The 23,259-nt window shown below is 40.1% G+C and overlaps 1 protein-coding gene across 2 annotated transcripts in view; it reads right to left on the reverse strand.

Annotated features, from left to right (window-relative positions):
* The window catches only part of VPS13A (vacuolar protein sorting 13 homolog A), a 273,789-nt gene that overhangs the window by 233,748 nt on the left and 16,782 nt on the right, over positions 1-23,259 (reverse strand). For both annotated transcript variants that reach the window (XM_026652410.2, XM_026652411.2), the window contains exons 3-10: positions 20,895-20,937; positions 18,813-18,908; positions 17,541-17,642; positions 17,330-17,439; positions 16,863-16,922; positions 1,750-1,809; positions 1,413-1,493; positions 181-238 (exon numbers count right to left, since the gene is read on the reverse strand). In XM_026652410.2, coding sequence (XP_026508195.1) covers positions 181-238; positions 1,413-1,493; positions 1,750-1,809; positions 16,863-16,922; positions 17,330-17,439; positions 17,541-17,642; positions 18,813-18,908; positions 20,895-20,937 — 610 coding nt within the window. The remainder of the gene's footprint in view (positions 1-180; positions 239-1,412; positions 1,494-1,749; positions 1,810-16,862; positions 16,923-17,329; positions 17,440-17,540; positions 17,643-18,812; positions 18,909-20,894; positions 20,938-23,259) is intronic.

The raw sequence follows: 23,259 nt of genomic DNA on the forward strand, positions 1-23,259 counted from the left end.
AAATATTCAGCTTATGAACGAGTATATACGGTAATCAGCATTTTGGAATAGATAGGTGTGCTATGTTCTTTAAGATCTTAAACAAAAGAAAAACTTTCATTTAAAAGTGAAGTACTTTTAAAATAAAAGTGAAATAGTCTGTTAAGTATTGAAAATACAGAAAGTGAGAGAAACACTTACCAAAATCATAACCTTCTGGAATCACATTGCGGCAGGCAACTCCATGCTTTAAATTATTCTATTTATGAAATAAAAATTTAAAGTTTGAGAGCTTCATTTTCACTTCATGACAAACGTTTTTATATAACAAAGGCTAAAATAAAGTATTTTCTTAAACGTGCTTAGAAGAAATAGTACCTCTGAAACCAGAATATATTTTAAAACAAGTCTGTCTGCCCTCAATTTAAATCTATAAAAACCTTTTATTAAGGGATGTCAGATTTTAACAACCATGTAATGAGTGAACAACAACAACCACCATTCCATCATACAGAATGCACTGGTAATTTTAAGTGACCTGGGATAGATTGAGAAGAATAAGTTATGCCACAACATATTTGTAAAAAGAATAGGAGTACTTGTGGCACCTTAGAGACTAACAAATTTATTTGAGCATAAGCTTTCAAGATGGCCGATTCCAGACAGTTGACAAGAAGGTGTGAGGATACTTAACATGGGGAAATAGATTCAATTTGTGTAATGACCCAACTCCCCATCTCTATTCAACTGTCTGGAATGGGCCATCTTGATTATCACTACAAAAGTTTTTTTTCTCCTGCTGATAATAGCTCATCTTAATCAATTAGCCTCTTAGAGTTGGTATGGCAACTTCCACCTTTTCATGTTCTCTGTATGTATATATATCTTCTGACTATATGTTCCATTCTATGCATCTGATGAAGTGGGCTGTAGCCCAGGAAAGCTTATGCTCAAATAAATTTGTTAGTCTCTAAGGTGCCACAAGTACTCCTGTTCTTTTTGCAGATACAGACTAACACGGCTGCTACTCTGAAACCTGACAACACATTTGTGTATGCTAATCTAACATTCAGTATTCTTCCAACAGAATAGTTACTAACATACAACCCAATCCTGCAAATGGCAAAACTGCCTCTGACTTTACTTCGAGCAGAACTGGATCCCTAATGAATAGGAATTACACCTCTACCCCGATATAATGCTGTCCTCGGGAGCCAAAAAATCTTACCGCGTTATAGGTGAAACCGCGTTATATTGAACTTGCTTTGATCCGCCGGAATGCGCAGCCCCGCCCCCCCAGAGCACTGCTTTACTGTGTTATATCCGAATTCGTGTTATATCGGGTCGCGTTATATCGGGGTAGAGGTGTATATTGAACATTTCACAACATGAAACATGGAAGTACTGGATACACTATGTCATATTTGACTTACCAAAGATTCATCGTAACCTCCGTGGTAGAACATCACAGACTTCACATTCCAGTAAGCAAAAAGATTATCCAGACGTACAAGCTGAAGATAAAACAGAATGTTTATGAAGTCAAATGCACTGTGATCTCTTTCAGTACTTCCCATTATTTTTAGGTTTCTCATGGATATTAAAATAGCCAAATGCTCCACAAACAGACATGCACTCTCTCTCCCTCCAGTTTTGATGACACAGAAATAGATTATATCTTTTACCAAGCAAAAGCATAAATCCACAGGAGATGGAGCCTATTCTGAAAATGTTTTGTTATAACGATAGCATTCACTGCCTATATTTTACCTTATAGAACAACTTGGTAGCTTCATCATGTAAACATGGGTTCCAATTTTGATCTGAGGTCTGAAAAGGAAAAAGGTCTAGACTTAGTACAATCAAATCACAGAGTCAAACAGACCATACAACAAAAGAGAAAATACACTATGGGCCTAACTCAACACTAACTGAAGTTAAAGGGCATGGGCGGTCTTTTTGATCTCTTTGTACACCACCTACTACAATGGGGCCCCTGCCTATGACTGGGATTCTTCAGTACTACAAAAACTACTACTACTACAGGAGTCTTTCCACTGATTTAAGTAGACCAAGCTTTAAATTTCTTAACTAAAACTATCAGACTACATCTTCTGAGGGTCTATATACCTGCAATGACTGTCATGCTCCACTCATGAACCAGAAATTAGCACGGTGAAGTTTTCTGCAGGGTGACCTCAATTTTTTTTTTTATTCTTTAGGCAGATTCTATGGAAAAAAGTACTCAAGGGCTCCTGTTTGTTGTTTTGGTGGTAGCTACATGCAGTAGCTTGAGACCAGTAGAAAGTTTATAGTTTGTTGATAACTCTCCATTTTTATATACAATATGGTGCTAGCTCCAGGAGAGGAGTGCTGTGGGGAAGAGCTTATACTCAGTACACAAATAGCATTTTTGTCAGCAAATAAAGCGTAATTTTCTACAACGTTTTTAACATAGTATCCTTAAACAGTACGTATCTAGAAACAAAAATATGTATGTTAGCATACAATATGTTATATTAGCACACAGTATGTTAGCATACTGATTTCACTAAGCACTGCCCTGCATGAAATTAAATTCTATTTACAGAAGCTGCTTAATCAGAGCAGCTCTACAGACAGCCTACCATTCCTGTTAAGTAGCCTCCCAGAACAAAGACAGCACCTGCCACGAGGGAAGTAACAAACAAACAAATGAAGTGTGTTTGTTTCTCAAGTACTTCAAGTTTACATCCTATTTCAGTATTTGTTATAGTCCCGTTTCAGAACAAAGTAGATCAAAGCGCACTAAGGAACTGTTAGTGCATGTCAGCAGGGTCCACATGGACAGTTAATGCACAGCAGACTAATGTGGGGTAGATTTACACCTCACCTTGGTGAGAACTAAATGTTCATGTAGACAAGCCCCAAGTGTGATTGCCGCCTCAACTGTCTGTCCCTCCTCCTCTGAAGAGTGAAGTTGCAGCAGCAGATCACGCACTGGGCTATGATGTGAATCTCTCCCAGGAACATCAGGAACCTAACATGGGCATCTGTCTTGGGAAATATAACTGAACCAGATGTGCATCTTTTGAACCTTCTGTGCAGTTCAGGTCCCAACATAGCCCCAGGAAGAAACCCAACATAGATCACTCTGAACTATGTAACTAACTATAACAAGAAACTGGATGAAAATATGCAATAACTAGTTGAAAGACACATGAGGTACTTCCTTTACCTCTCTGCAGTAGCAAAGAAACTGAAGTGATCAAGAGACATGCTCTCTTACAAAGACAAATGATGTAATCTTAAATGTGGTATCACTCCTCCATTTCCCAACAAACACATCTTTTCTATGCAGGTTCGTAGCTTAATACCAGAGATGCCAAATACCATAAGCGGGAAATCACAGAGGCACTCAAAAGAGAGGTTATTTCCCTTACAGTTACTGGAGTTCTTTGAGATGCTTTTGCCCACCCAGATCCCAGTGCATGAGCTCGCAAGCTTTGAGCCAGCAATGTCTGTTGGGGCTGTGCATATGCCCTGTATGCCTTCAGGCCCCTGAACAGGTAGATCAGCCCCAACCACTGCTCAGTTCCTTCACCAATACAGAACATCCAGGTAAAGGACTCTTCATCAGTGAGGAAGGAGGATGGGTCATGGGATTCCTGTGGAGAAGAGAATCTAGAAGAATCCCAGTTACTGTAAAGTAATTAAACTCTCTTCCTCGAGCATTTGTCCTTAGAGATCCCACTGCAGGTGTTTAGCTAGCAGTTACCTCTTAAGGAGGTGTGTGTGTGTGTGATAGTCCTATCTAAATAATGACCTGCCGAAATGAGCACCTGGATTTGGAAGCTGTCACAATGGAGTAGCAACTGGTAAATTTAGGACTAGAACTTCAAGTAGCTACCCTACACAATCTCAGAAGTAGGGGCTCCACGACAACAAGATGCCAATGTCACCTGAGCTCTAGTAGAATGTGCCCTAACTCCTCAAGAAAAGAGTAGTTTATTCAATGCATAGGATATCTTAATGCTCTCTGAAACCCACTTCACGGGCCTCCAAGAGGCAAACAGCCTGATCCTTATATTTGCCACCTATAGCCACAAAAAGCCTGATTGATCCAGGAAATTGCTTCATTCTAGAGAGAGAAAATGATATAGCTCTGTGTAAATAGAGTGTATGAAGTTTGGTCTCCCCAGAAGAGAAATGATGCCAGGGGGAAGATACCAGCAAATGTATAAATTGATTTATGTGAAAATCAAACATTTTTGGTGAAATTTTGGGTATGATTTGAGAGTAGCCCCAGCCTTACAATGTAAGGAGGACCTATTATCAAAGCCTGTATTTCATTCACAAAATTATAGCTATTAAAAAGGCACTTTTATGGAAAAATGAAATAATGAACACAGTAACATGAGATTCAAAGGGAGGACCCATTAATAATAGAAGTAGCACATTCAAATCCCATGTAGGAAAAGGATCCTTAATTGAATGAAATATGACTTAGTCCTTTTAGGAATCTTGATACAGTTAGATTGGGTGGGAAGCAAATGACCCCCAGTTGGCAGACGAAACAGAGATCATGGTCAAATGCAATCTAATAGCAATAAAGTCTAGAGAGTTTCAGGGACACACGTAATCCAAAATAAAATAAATAGATGACTAAAGTGTTGAATATGCCTCTGAAAAGCCCACAATGAAAAACATTTTTTTTTTATTGAGCTTCATATGTTAGCCTTGTCAGAGGACTTCCTGCTCTGAATCCAAAATCTTAAACTGCCTCCCAACAGCTTTTATCAATAGAATTTAACCAGCTAGTCTGCGTGCTGTTAGATGTACACTTAGAGTACCAGAGCATAGTTCTGTGAAATTTATGTCCAGAACATTTGGACGTGGAAGAAGTGGATGGACTGATAGGTGCATCAGGTCAGAAAACCAAAACTCATGAACCTAGACTGGAGTTATCAATATTATATAGGCCTTTTCTTGTTGTATTTTCTTGAGGATTCCAGGGTTTAACGGAATGGGGAACAAGAGTACGGTAGAACTTTTCCCCACCAAATAAGAAAAGCAGCTACTAATGAGCCTGGACTTAGTCCCCCTTGGGAGCAAAACAAGGAGCACCTCTTGTTTGCATCAGTAGCAAAAAAGTCTATGACTTATCCCGTTTCAGGAACACCTGACTCAGAATTTAGTCTTTAAAATCTCACTCATGGGTTACTAAGCAATTCCTACTGAGATGATCTGCCAAATTGTTCTCAGTCCTTGGCAGCTATTAGGCTGACTTGAAAAATGCACCATTCTCACAAAACAATCATTTTCAGACAGAGAAAGATTTTTGCCTCGCTTGTCTGTTTATATATTTCATCACCCTCATACTGTTTGTTAGAATCTGGACAGTGATACCTCAGAGAAGGGGTAGGACAGTCCTGAAGGCTAAACAAATAGCTTGGAGTTTAATACATTTATGAGTAATCAAGATTCCATCCAATACCACAAGCCCTTTATCTGGAGTTTGTCTAAATGAGCTTCCAGTCCTGCTTGAATGTGTCCATCACAAGCGTCTGAGGATGGAGATGAAATAAAACACCCTGACAGACTTGAAGAGGGGATCAATTCACCAATAGAGAGGCCACTGGCAATAATATTTACAAAATCATGGATAACAGAAGTCATGGGATAAGAGGGAAGGTCCTCTCATGTATTGGTAACTGGTTAAAAGATAGGAAACAAAGAGTAGGAATAAATGGTCAGTTTTCAGAATGGAGAGAGGTAAACAAGGGTGTCCCCCGGGGGTCTTTACTGAGACCAGTCCTATTCAACATATTAATAAATGATCTGGAAAAAGAGGTAAACAATGAGGTGGCAAAATTTGCAGATGATACAAAACTACTCAAGATAGTTAAGTCCCAGGCAGACTGTGAAGAGCTACAAAAGGATATCTCAAAACTGGGCAACAAAATGGCAGATGAAATTCAGTGTTGATAAATGCAAATTAATGCACATTGGAAAACAATCACAATTATACATATAAAATGATGGGGTCTAAATTAGCTGTTATCACTCAAGAAAGATCTTAGAGTCATTGTGGATAGTTCTCTGAAAACGTCCACACAATGTGCAGCAGCAGTCAAAAAAGCAATGCTGGGAATAATTAAGAAAGGGATAGATAATAGTACAGAAAATATCATATTGCCTCTATATAAATCCATGGTATGCCCACAGCTTGAATACTGTGTGCAGATGTGGTGGCTCCATCTCAAAAAAGATATATTGGAATTGGAAAAGGTTCAGAAAAGGGAAACAAAAATGATTAGGGGTATGGAACAGCTTCCGTATGAGGAGAGAATAAGACCAGGACTTTTCAGCTTGGAAAAGAGACGACTAAGAGGGGGATATGATTGAGGTCTATAAAATCATGACTCGTATGGAGAAAGTAAATAAGGAAGTGTTATTTACTCCTTCTCATAACACAAGAACTAGGGGTCACCAAATGAAATTAATAGGCAGCAGGTTTAAAACAAACAAAAGGAAGTATTTCTTCACACAATGCACAGTCAACCTGTGGAACTCTTCGCCAGAGGATGTTGTGAAGGCCAAGACTACAATAGGGTTCAGGTGACAGGGAATGGATCACTTGATGATTACTTGTTCTGTTCATTCCATCTGGAGCACCTGGCATTGGCCACTGTCGGAAGACAGGATACTGGGCTAGATGGACCTTTGGTTTGACCCAGTATGGCCGTTCTTATGTCCCGGAAGCCTGGAGAAGGGCTAACATAGAGCCCATCTTTAAAAGGTGGAGCAGGGGAAGACCAGTCAGCCTGACTTTGATACCTGGGAAGCTATTAGAGCAGTGGTTCCCAAACTGTGGGTTGGGACCCCAAAGTGGGTCGCAACCCCATTTTAATGGGGTCGCCAAGGCTGGAGTTAGACATGCCTGGGCCTGAAGTCTGAGCCCCACCGCCCATAGCCGAAGCCAAAGCCCAAGGGCGTCAGCCCTGGGTGGTGGGGCTCAGGTTACAGGCCCCCAGCCTGGGGCTGAAGCCCATGGGCCAATCCCACCTGGAGCAGCGGGGCTTGGGCAGGCTTAGGTTTTGGTCCCCCTTCCTGGGGTCATGTAGTAATTTTTGTTGTCAGAGGGGGAGTCACAGTGCAATGAAATTTGAGAACAATGTATAAAACTAGACATTGAGCAATGTATAAAACATTCAATTTGCAAATACCTGGAGATGAAGGAGTAATCACGAGCAGCCAGCATGGATTTACTAAGAACAAATTATGTCAAACCAGCTTGATTTCCTTCTTTGACAGGGTAACAGGTTTGGTGGATAGAGGGAATCACAGAATTGTAAGACTGGAAGGGACGTCAAGAGGTCATCTAGTCCAGTCCCCTGCACTCATGGAGGGACTAAGCATGATCTAGATCATCTGCAATGGGTGTTTGTCTAAACTGGTCTTTAAAAATCTCCAATGATGGAGATTTCACAACCTCCCTGGTCAAATTTATTCCAGTGCTTAACCAACCCTGACAGTTAGGAAGTTTTTCTTCATGTCCAACCTAAACCGTCCTTGCTGCAATTTAAGCTCATTGCTTCTTGTCCTCTGCTCAGAGGTTAAGGAGAAAAAAAATTTTCTCCCTCCTCCTTGTAACAATCTTTTATATACTTGAAAACTGTTATGTCCCCTTTCAAGTCTTCTCTTCTCCAGACTAAACAAATCCAATTTTTTTTTTCAATCTTCCCCATAGGTCATGTTGTCTAAACCTTTAATCAATTTTCTTGCTCTTCTCTGGACTTTCTCCAATTTGTCCACATCTTTCCTGAAACGTGGTGCCCAGAACTGGACACAAATTCTCCAGTTGAGGCCTAATCAGCACACCGTAGAGCAGAAGAATTACTTCTCATGTCTTGCTTACAAACACTCCCGCTAATACATCCCAGAATGTTTTCTTTATTTATTTATTTATTTTTACAACAGAGTTACACTGTAGACTCATATTTAGCTTGTGATCCCTATGACCCTTAGATCCCTTTCTGCAGTACTCCTTCCTAAGCAGTCACTCTCCATTTTGTATATGTGCAACTGATTGTTCCTTCCTAAGTGGGGTACTTTGCATTTGTCCTTATTGAATTTCATCCTATTTACTTCAGACTATTTCTCCAGTTTATCCAGATCATTTTGAATGTTAATCCTATCCTCCAAAGCACTTGCAACCCCTCCCGGCTGGGTATCGTCTGCAAACTTTATAAGTGTACTACCTATGCCATTGTCTAAATTATTGAAGAAGATATTGAACAGCACCGGATCCGGAACTGATCCCTGCAGGATCCCACTCAATATGCCCTTCCAGTTTGACTGTGAAACACTGAGAACTTCTCTCTGGGAATGGTTTTCCAACCAGTTATTCGCCCACCTTATAGTAGTTCCATTTAGGTTGTATTTCCTAGTTTGTTTATGAGAAGTCATGCGAGATAGTATCAAAAGCCTTACTAAAGTCAAGATATACCACATCTACCACTTCCCCACATCCACAAGGCTTGTTACCCTGTCAAAGAAAGCTATTAGGTTGGTTTAACACAGTTTGTTCTTGACAAAAGCATGCTGACTGTTACTTATGACCTTATTATCTTCTAAGTGTTAGCAAATTGATTGCTTAATTATTTGCTCCATTATCTTTCCGAGTACTGAAGTTAAGATGACTGGTCTGTAATTCCCCCAGTTGTCCTTATTTCCCTTTTTATGGGCACTATATTTGCCCTTTTCCAGTCCTCTGGAATCTTTCCCAACTTCCATGACTTTTCGAAGATAATCACTCATGACTCAGATATCTTCTTGGTCAGCTCCTTGAGTATTCTAGGATGTATTTCATCAGGTCCTGGTGACTTGAAGACATCAAACTTTTCTGAGTAATTTTTAAATTCTTCTTTTCCTATTTGAGCCTCTGAGCCTACCTCATTTCCACTGGCATTCACTATGTTAGACATCCAATTGGTACTAACCTCTCTAGTGAAAACAAACAAAAAAGTCCTTTAGCACTTCTGCCATTTCCAAATTTTCTGTTATTGTTCTCTCTCTCCCTCCCCCATTGAGTAACAGGCCTCCCCTCTTCTTGGTCATCCTCTTGCTTCTAATGTATTTATAGAATGTTTTCTTGTTACCCTTTATGTCTCTAGCTAGTTTAATCTCGTTTTGTGCCTCGACCTTTCTAATTTTGTCCCTACATCAGTGGTTCCCAAACTTGTTCCGCCGCTTGTGCAAGGAAAGCCCTGGCGGGCCGGGCCGGTTTGTTTACCTGCCACGTCCGCAAGTTGGGCCGATCGTGGCTCGCAGTGGCCGCGGTTCGCTGCTCCAGGCCAATGGGAGCTGCTGGAAGCAGCAGCCAGTACATCCCTCGGCCCGCGCCGCTTCCAGCAGCTCCCATTGGCCTGGAGCAGCGAACCGCGGCCACTGGGAGCCGCGATCGGCTGACCCTGCGGACACGACAGGTAAACAAACCGGCCCGGCCCGCCAGGGGCTTTCCCTGCACAAGCAGCGGAACAAGTTTGGGAACCACTGCCCTACATACTTGTGTTACTTGTTTATATTCATCCTTTGTAATCTGACGTAGTTTCCACTTTTTGTGGAATGCAGTGGACCTAAGGAGGAAGATAAGGAAACCAAACCTATCTCAGCTAGGTTGATGCAATCAAGATGACCGTGGCTTTGTCCTGTTTAGGTCCTTGAGGATCAGCAGCAGGAGAGGTAAGTTATATACAAGATTCTCCACCCAGAAGAGAAAGGTGTCCCTCAGAGCACAGCAATCCAAACCTCCCCTTGAACAGAACATCGTACTGACTACAGTGGCAAAGTGATCTGTTTCTGGAAATCCCCAGTTAAGAAATATCTGTCCGAGTATGGATTTCTCTAGTTTCCACTCATGAACTTGAGTGAAGCGCCTGTTGAAATAGTCAGCTATGGTGTTTTAATTGTATTTAATTTTAGGTTGCATTAACTGAGGAATAGCATGCAAGTCATGGGAGGTAATAGTTTTAATTGGGTAGGAAGACTACCCAGAGCAGGATATCAAGGGCTGTTCAGCAGTTCCATAATTTCATAGCCTCTGTGGAAAGGGGGATGTCAGTCCCCATTGGTGATTTATGTGGTACATACTAGCCCTGTTGTCTCTCATTATGTGGACACATTGTCCTTTTATCATGGGTAGGAAGCGCAGACAGGTGTACTTGATAGCTCTGAGCTCCAGAACATGGATGTGTAAAGAGGACTTTTGGGCAGTCCATCTGTCCTAGTTAGTCCTGGTGATGAGCTCCAAGGAGAGACGCGGCAGGAACTACTGCGATAGCAGGTGGAGGATAGTTGAATGGGACCTCCAAACACACTTTGCCTGTATTCTTCCACCACTCAAGGGAAACTAGAATATGACAGGGGATCAAGAACAACTGTTCAGACTGTCTCTGTTGGGTGTGTATAAATGGACTAGAACCTGACTTGGAAGCAACGCAGATGCAGTCAAGAATGAAACATGACAAAGGTGCATGCTGCCACACACCCAAGAAGTTGCAGGCATGATCTGGCAGTGACTTGAGGACTGATTTGAACTTGTGTGACTTGGGTGCAAGAAGACCATCATCTGGCACAGATCACAGCGCCAATCAGATTTGGAAGGAGCAGGTTTGGGTGAGTGATGAATCTTAGACCTTTTTGGCATATTCTCTGGGATGTGACCAGTGAGAAGCACCTTCTGAAGATCTTGGCTCCTTCCTACCTCAGACAGGACTGAAGAGAAGACTCAGCTTGTCTTCAAGAAGTATGAGGTCTCCTACAGTAAGGGGGAGCAGGGACACAACAGAAAAAGTTTGGGGACCACTGCTGTAGAGGAACCTGGGATTGAATTCAAGCTGCTAATCCAAGTTAAAATCCAAAATGCTTGGTCTTCACTGCTTTTTTAACTCAAATTAAGAACACATCTTTTTTGCAACAAAGACATCCTGAGAAATCGGGGGGGGGGGGGGGGTTTTTTTTTTGGCTTGTTTGGAGTTTACACAAAGAGTTGCTAAATGTATCATTTCACTGTTTTCCCAAGCATAGTCCTGTTAATCTGCCACCCACACAACAATAGGGGAGAACAGCTGGGGTTTTTGGGTGTGGGGTTTCAGAAGAAGAAAACATTATTCGTAAAAGCACAAAAAATGGTAACATTTCTGGGGCAAGGGTGGTACCAGACACTACTTTTAATTCTATTTTCCAAAGTTTGACTGGTTTACCAGGATTGTGCATCTTTGAATACATGGAAAGGCAAAAAAAGATTATCTAACTGCTATATAAAGACCTTATGACTGTTCCTCATACAAAAAACTGTATCATTGCCATCATTTTAGGGCTCTCTAAGTTTTTTTCCTACTTCCCACTGGACTCACTGACTTAGGGAAGAGACCATTCAGGACTTTTTCTCCCTCCTTTCCTCTTCCCTTCCAAAAAAGTTCATCTAGTTACTCATTTTCACCACCTCCCCTCTTCTGGAATGGTGGCAGCTTCAATACTATAATATAAAATCTGAGCATCAGACTACAGTACTTAAATTCCAGTTATGGTTAAAAAAAGTATAAGTGCAGTATCTACTTGGGATATGGTGGTTGCAATTTTGTATGCAATTTAAATGCTAGCATCACATTTTGCAGCAATTTGTGTTTGGTGGTACAGTAGTCCTGAGTGAGAAGTGAATTAAAAAGCTCTTCCTCAGTGTTGAAATCTGGGTCTAGGATTAGAACAGTGTATAAAGAGCCCAAGGGTGTGTTTAAACATACCCAGATGAGTGGGGGGCAGCTATTAACATGGAGTATAGATACAAGGCAAACCTCTGAGACAGTTAGAAATGAGTTCTAGAAGCTGTCAGCCTTTGTATTTAGGATACTTGGATACTGGCGATTCCTATGATTAATTCTAGCTGTCAGGACTAGTAGGGCGATAGGATTTGTCTACACAGTGGGGCAATGCACGCTAAAGGGCATTCTAAAACACACCAACATGTTGCACACTAACTAGCCCATGTAGACCCTGCTGACACATACGCAGTTTCATAGTGCACATTAACATAGTACTGATTCAACAGTAACACACACTGTGACGCTGGCAGACCAGGTGCCAGCTCATGCCAGAGTCCAAGGCCAATTCATTTGTGTATTAGTATAGATCAGTGTTTCCCAAACTGTGTTCCGCGGAACACTGGTGTTCCGCACGATATGAATAGGTGTTCCGTGAAAGAATCATAATTTTTAAAAAGGGTCTTTACATTTTTTTTAATTTTAAATTTGGCATATTTGAAGTGTTATGTCCTTCAGAAGCGTAGTTTACAACTCTTTTCGAATGACTATAATTGAACATAAAACTTTTTCCAGTTATTGATAGATCTCGTATTGAATATCATGGCGTAAAGAGAACGTGGCACGCAAGCATGTTGATGTCTACCCCTTTCAGGCACGTTTCAGTTAGTGACGTCGTACCCCTTCCGCTTGAGGCTGCGCGAACTGCAGTGGTATGCACACACCATTCTCTTTACGCCATGTGAAATATAACATATTCAACTCAACACGTTCAAACCTGTGGGTCTTTACCATGTGTGCGATAAGCACAACTAAACTAGCTTCACTTGAAACAATATAAATATTTGTGACAAACAAAATTTGACAAAAATCAGTATTTCTAAATATTGTTACTAAACCTAATCACCATGGATTTGTGGCTAAAAGAAGGAACTTTGAAACGAAAAGCAAGTTCTTCTGGTACTCCAACTTGGCCGAAAAAAACAAGCAAAATATTGTGACACTTCAAAGTGAGGATGAACAATCGCAGTCTTTTGTTGCCGAAAAATCTGGTAGTACTAGTGAGTTATCTAAGGTGAAAGAATTTCCACCGAAGTATATCAAAAAACAAGCAGCAGCAGAGGTGTTAAAAGACCAAAACGAAAGTATGATGAAAGTTATTTGTCTTTCGGTTTTACGTGTGTTGGAAATAAAGATGTTCCTGATACGCAGTGCATTGTGTGCAACAAAATACTAGCAAACAGTTCATTGGCTCCTGCTAAACTTCGTAGGCATTTGGAAACCAAGCATGCTGAATACAAAGACAAAGATATACGTTTTTTCCAAGAGAAAAAGTGTGACTCACTTGGAAATTGTAAACTTTCGATTATTAAAATTGCTAAAACAGACAACAAAAGTGCAACAGAGGCATCTTATCGAGTAAGTTACCGTATAGCGCTTGCTGGAGAAGCTCACACTATTGGAGAAACGCTTATCAAGCTTTGCGTGAAAGATATTGTAACGTGCATGTTGAGCGAGCAGTCTGGTAAAAAAAACCTGATGCTGTACAGTTGACAAATAATACTGTTGCACGCCGTATTAAAGATCTTGCCGATGACATAGAAAAAGAGCCAGTTTGCCGACTGAAAATTTGCCATGAGTATTCATTGAAGCTAGATGAGTCCACTGACGTTTCAGGACTTGCGGTGCTACTAGTATTTGTCCGATATAGATTTAATAATATTATTGAAGAGGACCTGCTCTTATGTGAATCTCTGCAAAGCAACACAACTGGAGAAGAAATATTTAACTGCATCAACAATTTTATCAGAAAGCATGAAATCAGTTGGGGAAAATGTATTGGTGTATGTACTGTCGGTGCTCGGGCAATGATCGGGAAGATGAAGGGAGCTGTAACGCGAATCATAAGTGTGGCACCAGAAAGCACCAAGAGCCATTGTGCTCTACACAGACAAGCACTTGCAGTTAAAAAAATACCAGCATATCTGAAAATTGTGCTCGATGAAACAGTACAAATTATCAATTTTGTCAAATCTCGACCACTTCAATCCAGGTTATTTAAAATTTTGTGAGAGGAAATGGGTAGTCAGCACAAAGCGCTTCTTTTACATACGGAAGTGAGGTGGCTATCCAGAGGAAAAGTGCTTGTGAGGCTTTTTGAGCTTCGTAGTGAACTACTGGTATTCTTCACTTCAGCTAATACAGGATGAAAATTTAATGACTGTCTGACAAATTCCTCATGGCTAATGAGATTTGCGTATCTTGCAGATATTTTTGCAAAATTAAATGAAATTAATCTGTCGCTGCAAGGAAAGAATCTGACCATTTTTACTACAATGGATAAAATTTCCTCGTTAAAAAAGAAACTGGAAATCTGGGCATCTTCTGTAGAACAGAATAACTCCGACTGCTTACCTACAGTCCATGAAGAAGTTTCCAGCATCATTTTACAGCACTTACGTGACTTGCAGGCCTCTTTATTAGAATATTTTCCTACAACTACTGATGATAATGCTTGTGTTCGAAATCCGTTTGTAATTACAGCCAAACCAGTCAGCTTTACTGTGCACGATTATGAAAGCCTAATTGACTTAATTTCTGACTCTGATTTGAAACAAAAGTTTAAGGATCTTCCGCTGAATAATTTTTGGAGCAGCCTAATCGAAGAGTACCCTAAAGTTGCTAAACATGCAGTTTGAGTGCTCCTTCCTTTTGCTACAACTTATTTGTGAGAGACGGGAATTTCGTATTATACTGCAACAAAAACCAAATATAGGAATAGACTTGATGCTGTGCCTGACATGAGGATTCAACTTTCCAGCATTCCTAATATTAAGTGAATTTGTGATAGAAAAACGCAGAAACACCAATCCCATTAATTCCAAATTTGTATTTCTGTTTATAAAAATAGATTTTCCTAGTAAAAATCTAATTTGTTTGGTGTTTGTGTATATATAAAAACAGGTTTTTTTTAAGTAGAACACTGTTTTTAATTTTGACTCTTGCATTTGATTTTTGTACTACTTTATACGCACCTTCCAGTTAGAAATTGTTAGTTCAAGTTACTTTAAATTTTTATTTTTGCTTTGTTTTATAAAATAAAATATATTTGAGCATAAATAAGGCAATTTTTTATTTGAAAACCAAACGACTACAAAATAATATTATAAGTGTTCCGTAATAGGCTAAAAAGTGTTCCGTGGCCAAAAAAGTTTGGGAAAACCTGGTATAGATCAAAGTGATTGTTAAATGTATAAGAGTGATTTGGAGTTTAAACTTCATGAAAACTAATGGGATGTTACTTGCATTGTTTTCAATTATTTATATCCTGTTATAATGTAGTAGCAAACATTTACATTGTGTGTACCCCTTTAACTAAATAACCCATCAAACAAGAAAGAAGCCTTGTGGAATGCAAATGAAGAACTTCAACAGAAAAGTGCTAATTTCAAAGCAAATGGTCATTGTGTGTGATGATTAGAGGTCAAAGACTAAAAATGCATTCCTCACTCTCCATCATCAACGAAAAAGTCCACATGGGTAGTGACACTGTCACTTTGTTTTCTGTGAAAAGCAGCTGTAAGTATGGATTCAAGGAAAGATCCTGGATTTCTGGACTGTTTGGACTCTTACAGGAAGTGTACCAGATGCAAAGTTAAGATCCCCAGAGACAATCTGGGCACCCTGAAAAGACTTTTGGGAAAGTGGCAGATTATTATATCACTGCCACCATTTCGAATTACAAACTGTGACTCACCTGTGCATATATTTTACCTGCTTTAACCTCTCAATAACTCTCATTTCCTTTTCTTAGCTAACAAACCTTTAGTTAGTTTACTAAAGATTTGGCTATCAGCATTGTCTTTGGTGTAATATCTAAAGTACCAATTGATGTGGGGTAAGTGACTGGTCTCTTGGGGCAACCTGATGTGGTGTGATCTTTGGTTTAAGTGACCTTGTATCACGAAGTCCAGTTTGTCTGAGTGGCAAGATGAACTGGAGAATCTATGGTGTCTGTGACTCCATGGAAGACTGGTATAGTGATTCAGGAGTTTACATTTGTCACTGGCTTGGTGAAATATAGTTACAAAACACACCACCAGCTTGGGGTATCTGTCCTGTTTTCTGATAGTCTGCCCTGAAGTATGCACTCACAGTTGTGAGCCAATCCAGACAGCGTGACACATACTAGCGAACTTTCAACGCATACCAGCATGGTCTATACCAGAGGTTCTCAAGTGTTCTCAGATGTATTCTGCAGAAGCGTGAGAAAGCAGAGTGGAGAGCAGTGGCTACTGGCCAGGCGCCCACATCCAAAAGCAGTGCCGCTGTTACCCCAGAATTTGACATTCCTGAGTGTACCCCAGAACTTAACACTGCAATCAGTCATTTTGTATATTCAGCCACTGCCAGCTGAAAACCAAATACCACATAGCAATGAATAATCTTAGGCCTTTGTGGGGTAAGGTCAGACAACTGCATATTTGCAGTTTGTTAATCAGAACGGGAGGATGGGATAGAAAGTTATGGAAGAGAGTGAGTGAATAGCGACTCTAGTTTTAGGTGCTCCTGATATATTGTTGTTATGGCAAGAAATACTAGAAATGTCTTGAGATAATGAGCAGTTTGTTGAAATTAGGAGAATTGGTGACAAAACAGAAGTTATTATGCTGACTCTCTAGGAGTCACTATAGGTTATGTGCTTTGTCAGCTATAAAAGACAGGTAAAAATAAATACCTGGGAACAATACAAGGGAGCTTTTCTTTGGGCAAGGCGCTGACATCTAAACTCCCCATCAGCTGGACGGAAAGAGGGCCCCTGGAAGCCCGGCTAGTGATCACTAGAAACCATCTCAGGCTATGGGTAACTATATCTGGGACGTCTTAAACCTATTAGGTAGGTTAGTGTGTACTTATCTATATATCTAACAAATAGCAGTTTTAGATAAGAGCATGCTTGCTTGTAGCAATCATTTATCAGATGCACTGTTTTATTCCAAGATTAATATTATTTTTGCTAGATTAATATTCTTTAAAACACGATGAGTCTACTGGATACTTTCAAGTATAAAATTGAATTACCTGCAAACTGAGATTCTGAAGTGAGATCCCAAATGACAGGGGATTATCTCGATTTGTGATCTAATAAGAGGAAAAAATACAAAAAGAATTTCTTAAAATCAGAATACATAAAGAAAAGGAAATAAACAATTTGCAACATGTGAATAACTGCTTGCACAATTATGCAGTCTTATTTTATGTACTTTGAACTCCAAATTTATATTTACATTTACCAAATGCTCATCTCTCATATTTATTTATTTTGGTATTTTTTTAGAAATACATAAACCAATGCTATTTGATTTATTACACAGCATACATCCTTAGAAAAGACAAAAAAACCACACATGAAAACTGCTGGAATGTTAGAAGTTCACTCATAATGTGGAAAGTATAAGGAGGGGGAAAGAAACTAACTGGGGGGTCATCCATAATAATTGAAAATAATACACAAGAGTCTAATGTTCTATATATACAGAAGTACTTACATCATCTTCATATCGAACATGAATGTTGGAAATTTTCACCTGAAGATTTTTGATAACTTGAGTGACTAATTTTTCTACAAAAGTGTCTTGTTTCTCTTCTTGTCCTTTATCTAAATTGAAGCACAGGGTGTTTAAATATATTTTTACTCAAATTAAGTATGAGAAAGATCTAACAATACATACAGCCATGTTATTTGTTTTTCCTCCTTACCCTGGTCAGCTATTTTCTGTTTTGCATCCTCTATTCTTTGTAGTTCCCTTTGCTTTGCTTCTAGGAGCTGTCTGTCTTCCTTTTCAGCATCATATTTTATGCCTATGTAAAGAAGGGAGAGAATGTTAAGACATAAGTATTATATATACACAGGGAAACCCCGCTATAATGCGCCCCGAAATAACGCGAATACGGCTATAACGCAATCGTAAGGTGGCTCCTGCCACCCCAAGCACCAAAAAAAGCAGTCGGAGTGCCGCTGAAGCACACACAAAAAAAATAAAAAAGAAAGAAAAAGCGGCCGGAGCGCCGCCGAAGAAAAACAAAAAAAGGAACGCGCCTTCCCCACTGCCTCTTCCCCTCTACCCCAACTTCTTCTTTTGGCAGGAAGAGCCATTCTCCTCCCCAGCTGCTCCTTGCTCCTCCTCTGCCCCTGGCACGTCTCCCCGGCTCGCTGCCCAAGAGAAATTGACCGGCTTGAAACTGACCGGCTTGAAATGGTAAAATTTTGGTAACCCTGCAATACCGCGACCCCGCATTTATCGCGATTGAAATTTTTGGACCCCAATCATCGCGTTATAGCGGGGTTTCACTGTATATGTTAAAATTCTGAAAACATCTTTGAAGATAATTTTGATGAAATAAAGAAACATCTCTTTTGAACATATTAAACAGAAAGATTTAATAATACAGTAAAAAAATAAAATATGAAAAATATAACTTGGGTCAGGCAACAGCAACTACTGGGAATAAGAGTAATGGTATAAACAGACTCCAACGAGAGACTGCTCAGCTGGAATTGATATGCAAACTAGACACAATCAACTCAGGATTGAATAAGGACTGGGAATGGCTGAGCCATTACAAACATTGAATCTATCTCCCCTTGTAAGTATTCTCACACTTCTTATCAAACTGTCTGTACTGAGCTATCTTGAATATCACTTCAGAAGTTTTTTTTCTCTTACTTAATTGGCCTCTCAGAGTTGGTAAGACAACTCCCACCTGTTCATGCTCTCTATATGTGTGTGTATATATCTCAATATATGTTTCACTCTATATGCATCCGAAGAAGTGGGCTGTAGCCCACAAAAGCTTATGCTCTAATAAATCTGTTAGTCTCTAAGGTGCCACAAGTACTCCTGTTCTTTTTGCGGATACAGACTAACACGGCTGCTACTCTGAAACCTATCATCTATTACTGTGATTTTTAAAATAGTATTACAATTAATAAAGCTCAATGATATACAGTTTTCCTCTCACTCAACTTACTGGCTGTAGGCACTATAAGCAAATAAACTCCATCCAGAACAGCCTCAACTGGTTGAGTATAAAGGTATTTCCATGGGATTTGTAGATTAAGTTGACCTACAGTATATAAAAGAAAAGTTATAACAATATGTAATGAAATTTGATTGAAAAGTATGTTACAAGGTTGTTTTTGTTTTGTTTTTTTTTTATCTAAAATTGCCCTAACACAGTCAAATGCATGTTAAGTACTTTTCAAAGCAAACAGAAAAACAGTCCGTGACAAGTTTACAATCTTTAGATATATTATTATTTTTTAGAAATAGCAACTAGCAGGGTAAACACATGAGTGTGGGAACAGGATGCGATGAGGAAAGATAAGGCCAATAGCAACAGGATTGGACATTTTAGATATGTGCACATCTTGCTGGCTCAATCAAAATATTTTTTAGGTATTTATTTTTATTGTAAGCTTTATGGAAAAAGTGCACTTAGGGATAAATTTGAATGAGGAAAAAATACTGGATTGAGATTCAGCACTTTTCCTTATAAAATATTTGCTTTTTCAATTCAATGACATTGTAACAAGTAAGTCTTCTCCCAACCCTCAAAAAACCCACTGCCATACCTACAGTCTCTTTTAGGCAGTTTTATTTCTCAAACACAGGCAAAATAGTTCTTCAAGAACACGCAGGGCTATCACTCCCAGCGTATTTTTCCCCCTTTACATCTCAGCCTCTCACAGCCTCCCAGGCTGGGGTGAAGGCAGTGGTCCTTCACAGGAGGAAAGGCAGAGGACATTTGTTTTATGGGTTGCGTTGTGAAGACAGGGGAATTGACAGAGCAACTGGTGGCTGCAGAATGAGAGCTACAGCTGATTTAGCAAGAAAAAGAGCAGCTGGCCGGAGAACATCAAGCCACTCAAGACAGGAAGAAAAGTCACTTGAACCTCACGGTCGGTGAACTTGAGAACTTAAGAATCGCTATGTGCAGATGTGCTGAAGCCTCAGTGTGCAGAGAAGATGCCCTTCTCAAAGTCCTGGAAAAGATGATGTTATGAGGACAGTGCTCTGGGGAGGGTATGGATTGTAATGTTGGCTTTAAGGACTGTGGGGTATTTGGGGAATACTGATGTGTATGAATTTGTACGTAAGAGTTTATATCAAGTTTTGTATGTTTTGGTTGGGGGAAGGGGCGGGGGTGAAAGCAGTCCAGAAGGGTCTCTCACATCAAAAAAAAACAAAACACCTGCCTGCGAGTTGTTTGGTTCTTTTAAAAAGGGGGAGAGAGGAAGAGAGGTACAGTATGTCACAGGGTGGCTGGCTGCCTGTAACTTAAGTAGGTCCAGTCCCAGTTTCCAGAACAGGTGCTCCCAGTTGGGGCCAATTAAGGGAGCAATGTTGCATCCAGGGCTATGAAAGGTCAGAGACAGGCCCAGTGAGGGGCAACTGGCTGAGAGAGAGCCAGGAAGCTGCAAGAAGCAGGAGCAGCAGGACTGCCAGAGTCCCCTGGGAGGAGAGACAGTGACAGTCTGAAATGCAAAGGGTACACTGAGGTACTGTTTTGTTTGTTTGAGTTTGGAAAATAAACCTGCCTAAAGGAAACAAAGCATGGCAGTGAGTCCTTAGCAAGCTAGGGAGAAGCCCTGCCTTATGACAGTCGCTAATTCTTGTCAATCAACCACCAGTCAATTTGTGTTCTGAGGAAACCTCCCAAAGTCATACAACATGCCAGTGATGGGAAGTCTGCTGAAGTGTTCGCACACTACAGGAGGCAGTAAAGAAAAAATCTAAATTATGTAGTTGTTGGGGTTTTTTGTTTTTAATATACAGTGTTATTTTATTCATTCTCAAATATTTGATAACTAGGCAAATCTTCCTTATATTTTCCATGTTAGCATTCCTCTTCGAGAGTTAAAATAAGAATGTCTTTTACAGGTATGAAGATATTTATTCCAGAATGGGTGAACTGATTCACATTCATTTACACACTCAACTGTGTAACTACTTGAAATGCTCGAGGTCAGTTGTAAGAACAGAAAAATACATTAGCAAGCTCTTGCTCCATTTATTACAAAGTAGTGCATGCTACAAAAATGCAACTTACCAATATGCCCTGCTTTTACTTTAAATGGTACATCCAGCTGACTCTGCAAAAAGAATATATTTTTAAAAAATATTTAGACCTATTTAATTGAATTTACCTTTATGTTTTCTTCCCAACTCCTCTCTTGGCAAAATTACACTACTATTCACTTAGCTCCAAGCACCAAACATAAATTGAGAACATATATTCTTAAATATCTTAGTATAGGAGTCTTTTCCAGATGTCTAACCATATTAGAGGACAACCATATTAGATTGAACATGTGTTTATTAGATCACAAAACCATTTTTAGGGGGATGTGAGATTTAATCTTCTTCAGACTGTTAAAACATTAGAGGCAGAATGTAAAAAGTTTGTAGTAGTTTTTTTGCTGCACTGGAATGCAACACTACCAGAATAGGAATATGTATCTGTGATTACCTGAAAGTTTCCCTTCTTCATGTGATAAGGCCCACAAATTAGAATGTGTAGGTCAGCCGGTTTGGAGCTTAAGAGCAGAACCAGCCCTGTCAGTCACTAGCAGCAAGGAAATACTCTGTCCTTTGATGTTTTCACAGAGTATTTGCTTGGTGTTTCCATGTGTAAATATACTGACAAGGAGTGAGAGTATTTCTGGATATAGGTTACACTCTACCTAACCCAATTTCTGCCATGTAAGTTCTGATGTTCATCTCTCCATTGATGAGCAATCCCCATAGTGGTAGGAAAGTATGCTCTTCCCAGAACAGAAGTTGATTTTTTCCTCTGGAATAGCACTGATCATGTTTATTCCTAATTTATTTATAAATGTCCCAGCCACACTGACTGTCATGACCAGAGCAAGTCTGTTGGAAGAAAGAGTCCTCCAAGACCATACTGAATCCTTAAAAAGAACAGGAGTACTTGTGGCACCTTAGAGACTAACAAATTTATTAGAGCATAAGCTTTCGTGGGCTACAACCCACTTCTTCCCACGAAAGCTTATGCTCTAATAAATGTTAGTCTCTAAGGTGCCACAAGTACTCCTGTTCTTTTTGCGGATACAGACTAACACGGCTGCTACTCTGAATACTGAATCCTTGTGTTCCAGCTGGTGGGAATTATGATTTTTTCTTCTGATACCCATTTCCTGGACTGAACTGGGACCTGAAAAAGCCCCCTCCATTAACCCCAGCTGGCATCTACCATAAGGATTACTCTGCCTAGTTTATTAATTAATCCCTCCAACAAAATCTGGTTCTCTGCACTCACCAATTGAGGGAACTGAGAATATTTCCTGAACTCTGTCAACAGATGTTGAAGACTTCTGCCAGCAGTTCCACTAGCTGGTCAATATATCCCTGCTCTCCTCGTGCGTCAAGCCAAGAGCATAAAAGGACATGTCCACCACCGCCCTCTCTGCTCCTTCACATCACTGCATACAATGTCCAAAGTATTGAGGAAGGTGGGAGGGTCATGTAATGTATGTGAGTAACATCTCAAACAACAGTTACTGTACAGGTAAGTAACTCTTTATTTCTCCTTCAAGGGATTGTGCATATATATATATATATATATATATATATATATATTCCACTGTAAGTGACTCATCAGCAATTACCTTACAGGTCCTGGGCCTTTGGATCACTTGAACAGACTAAAACCAGCTTGCCAAAGCTGGCATAGCGTCTAGAGGCTTGAGTGACAGCATTATATCTGGAAAAAGTTTGTACAGACTACCATGTTGCTGGTTTGCAGATATTCACAATAGGGATGTTGTATGAAGGCTGCACCGCCACCACCATCCGCTCCATGGAAGGAGAGACGCCTGAAATTCCTATTTGTAGCGGCGTGTAGCAAGGCTGTCCCCTGAGCCCCATCATTTTCAACTTAACCATGGAGTCGCTCATTCGAGCGATCTCCAGCGGTCTGACAAGATCTCTTTCCAAGCCCAGAGAAAACTAGATAGTTGTCTCCCAAAGGAGACATAGTCGGTATCGAGCATGATCAAGCAGTCAAAAAGGACTGCTTGGAGGTTGAGGCTGTCTGGTTAGAAGGACCTATAGACAACATTGGCTGGCAACAATGGAGAGGTCTAGACCCTCTCTTGGTAGAATTGTCTGATATCTGCTGGATCAAGGATCTAACACAAAGGTGAGGTCTAAACTGCTTCTTTTTCATTGGAATGCAAACTCCTAGTGAACAGAGATTTGCACAGGAGTCCTTTACAGTGCACATAGCGTTGTCTGACTTTTGAGGGGGAAAAGGCTTGGATCCTTCGAAGGGCAAATCTTCTATCATATTTTGCAGCCATTTCAGTTTACCTGAAGCTTGCAGCCACAAACAGCACTTCATGGTGATGGTGAGTGTATTGGGCACACATATACATTTCACTGTAGGTGTGTGT

This window comes from Terrapene carolina, unplaced genomic scaffold (genome assembly GCF_002925995.2).
Source record: "Terrapene carolina triunguis isolate 2854851 unplaced genomic scaffold, T_m_triunguis-2.0 Scaffold113, whole genome shotgun sequence".
Classification (NCBI taxonomy): domain Eukaryota; kingdom Metazoa; phylum Chordata; order Testudines; family Emydidae; genus Terrapene; species Terrapene triunguis.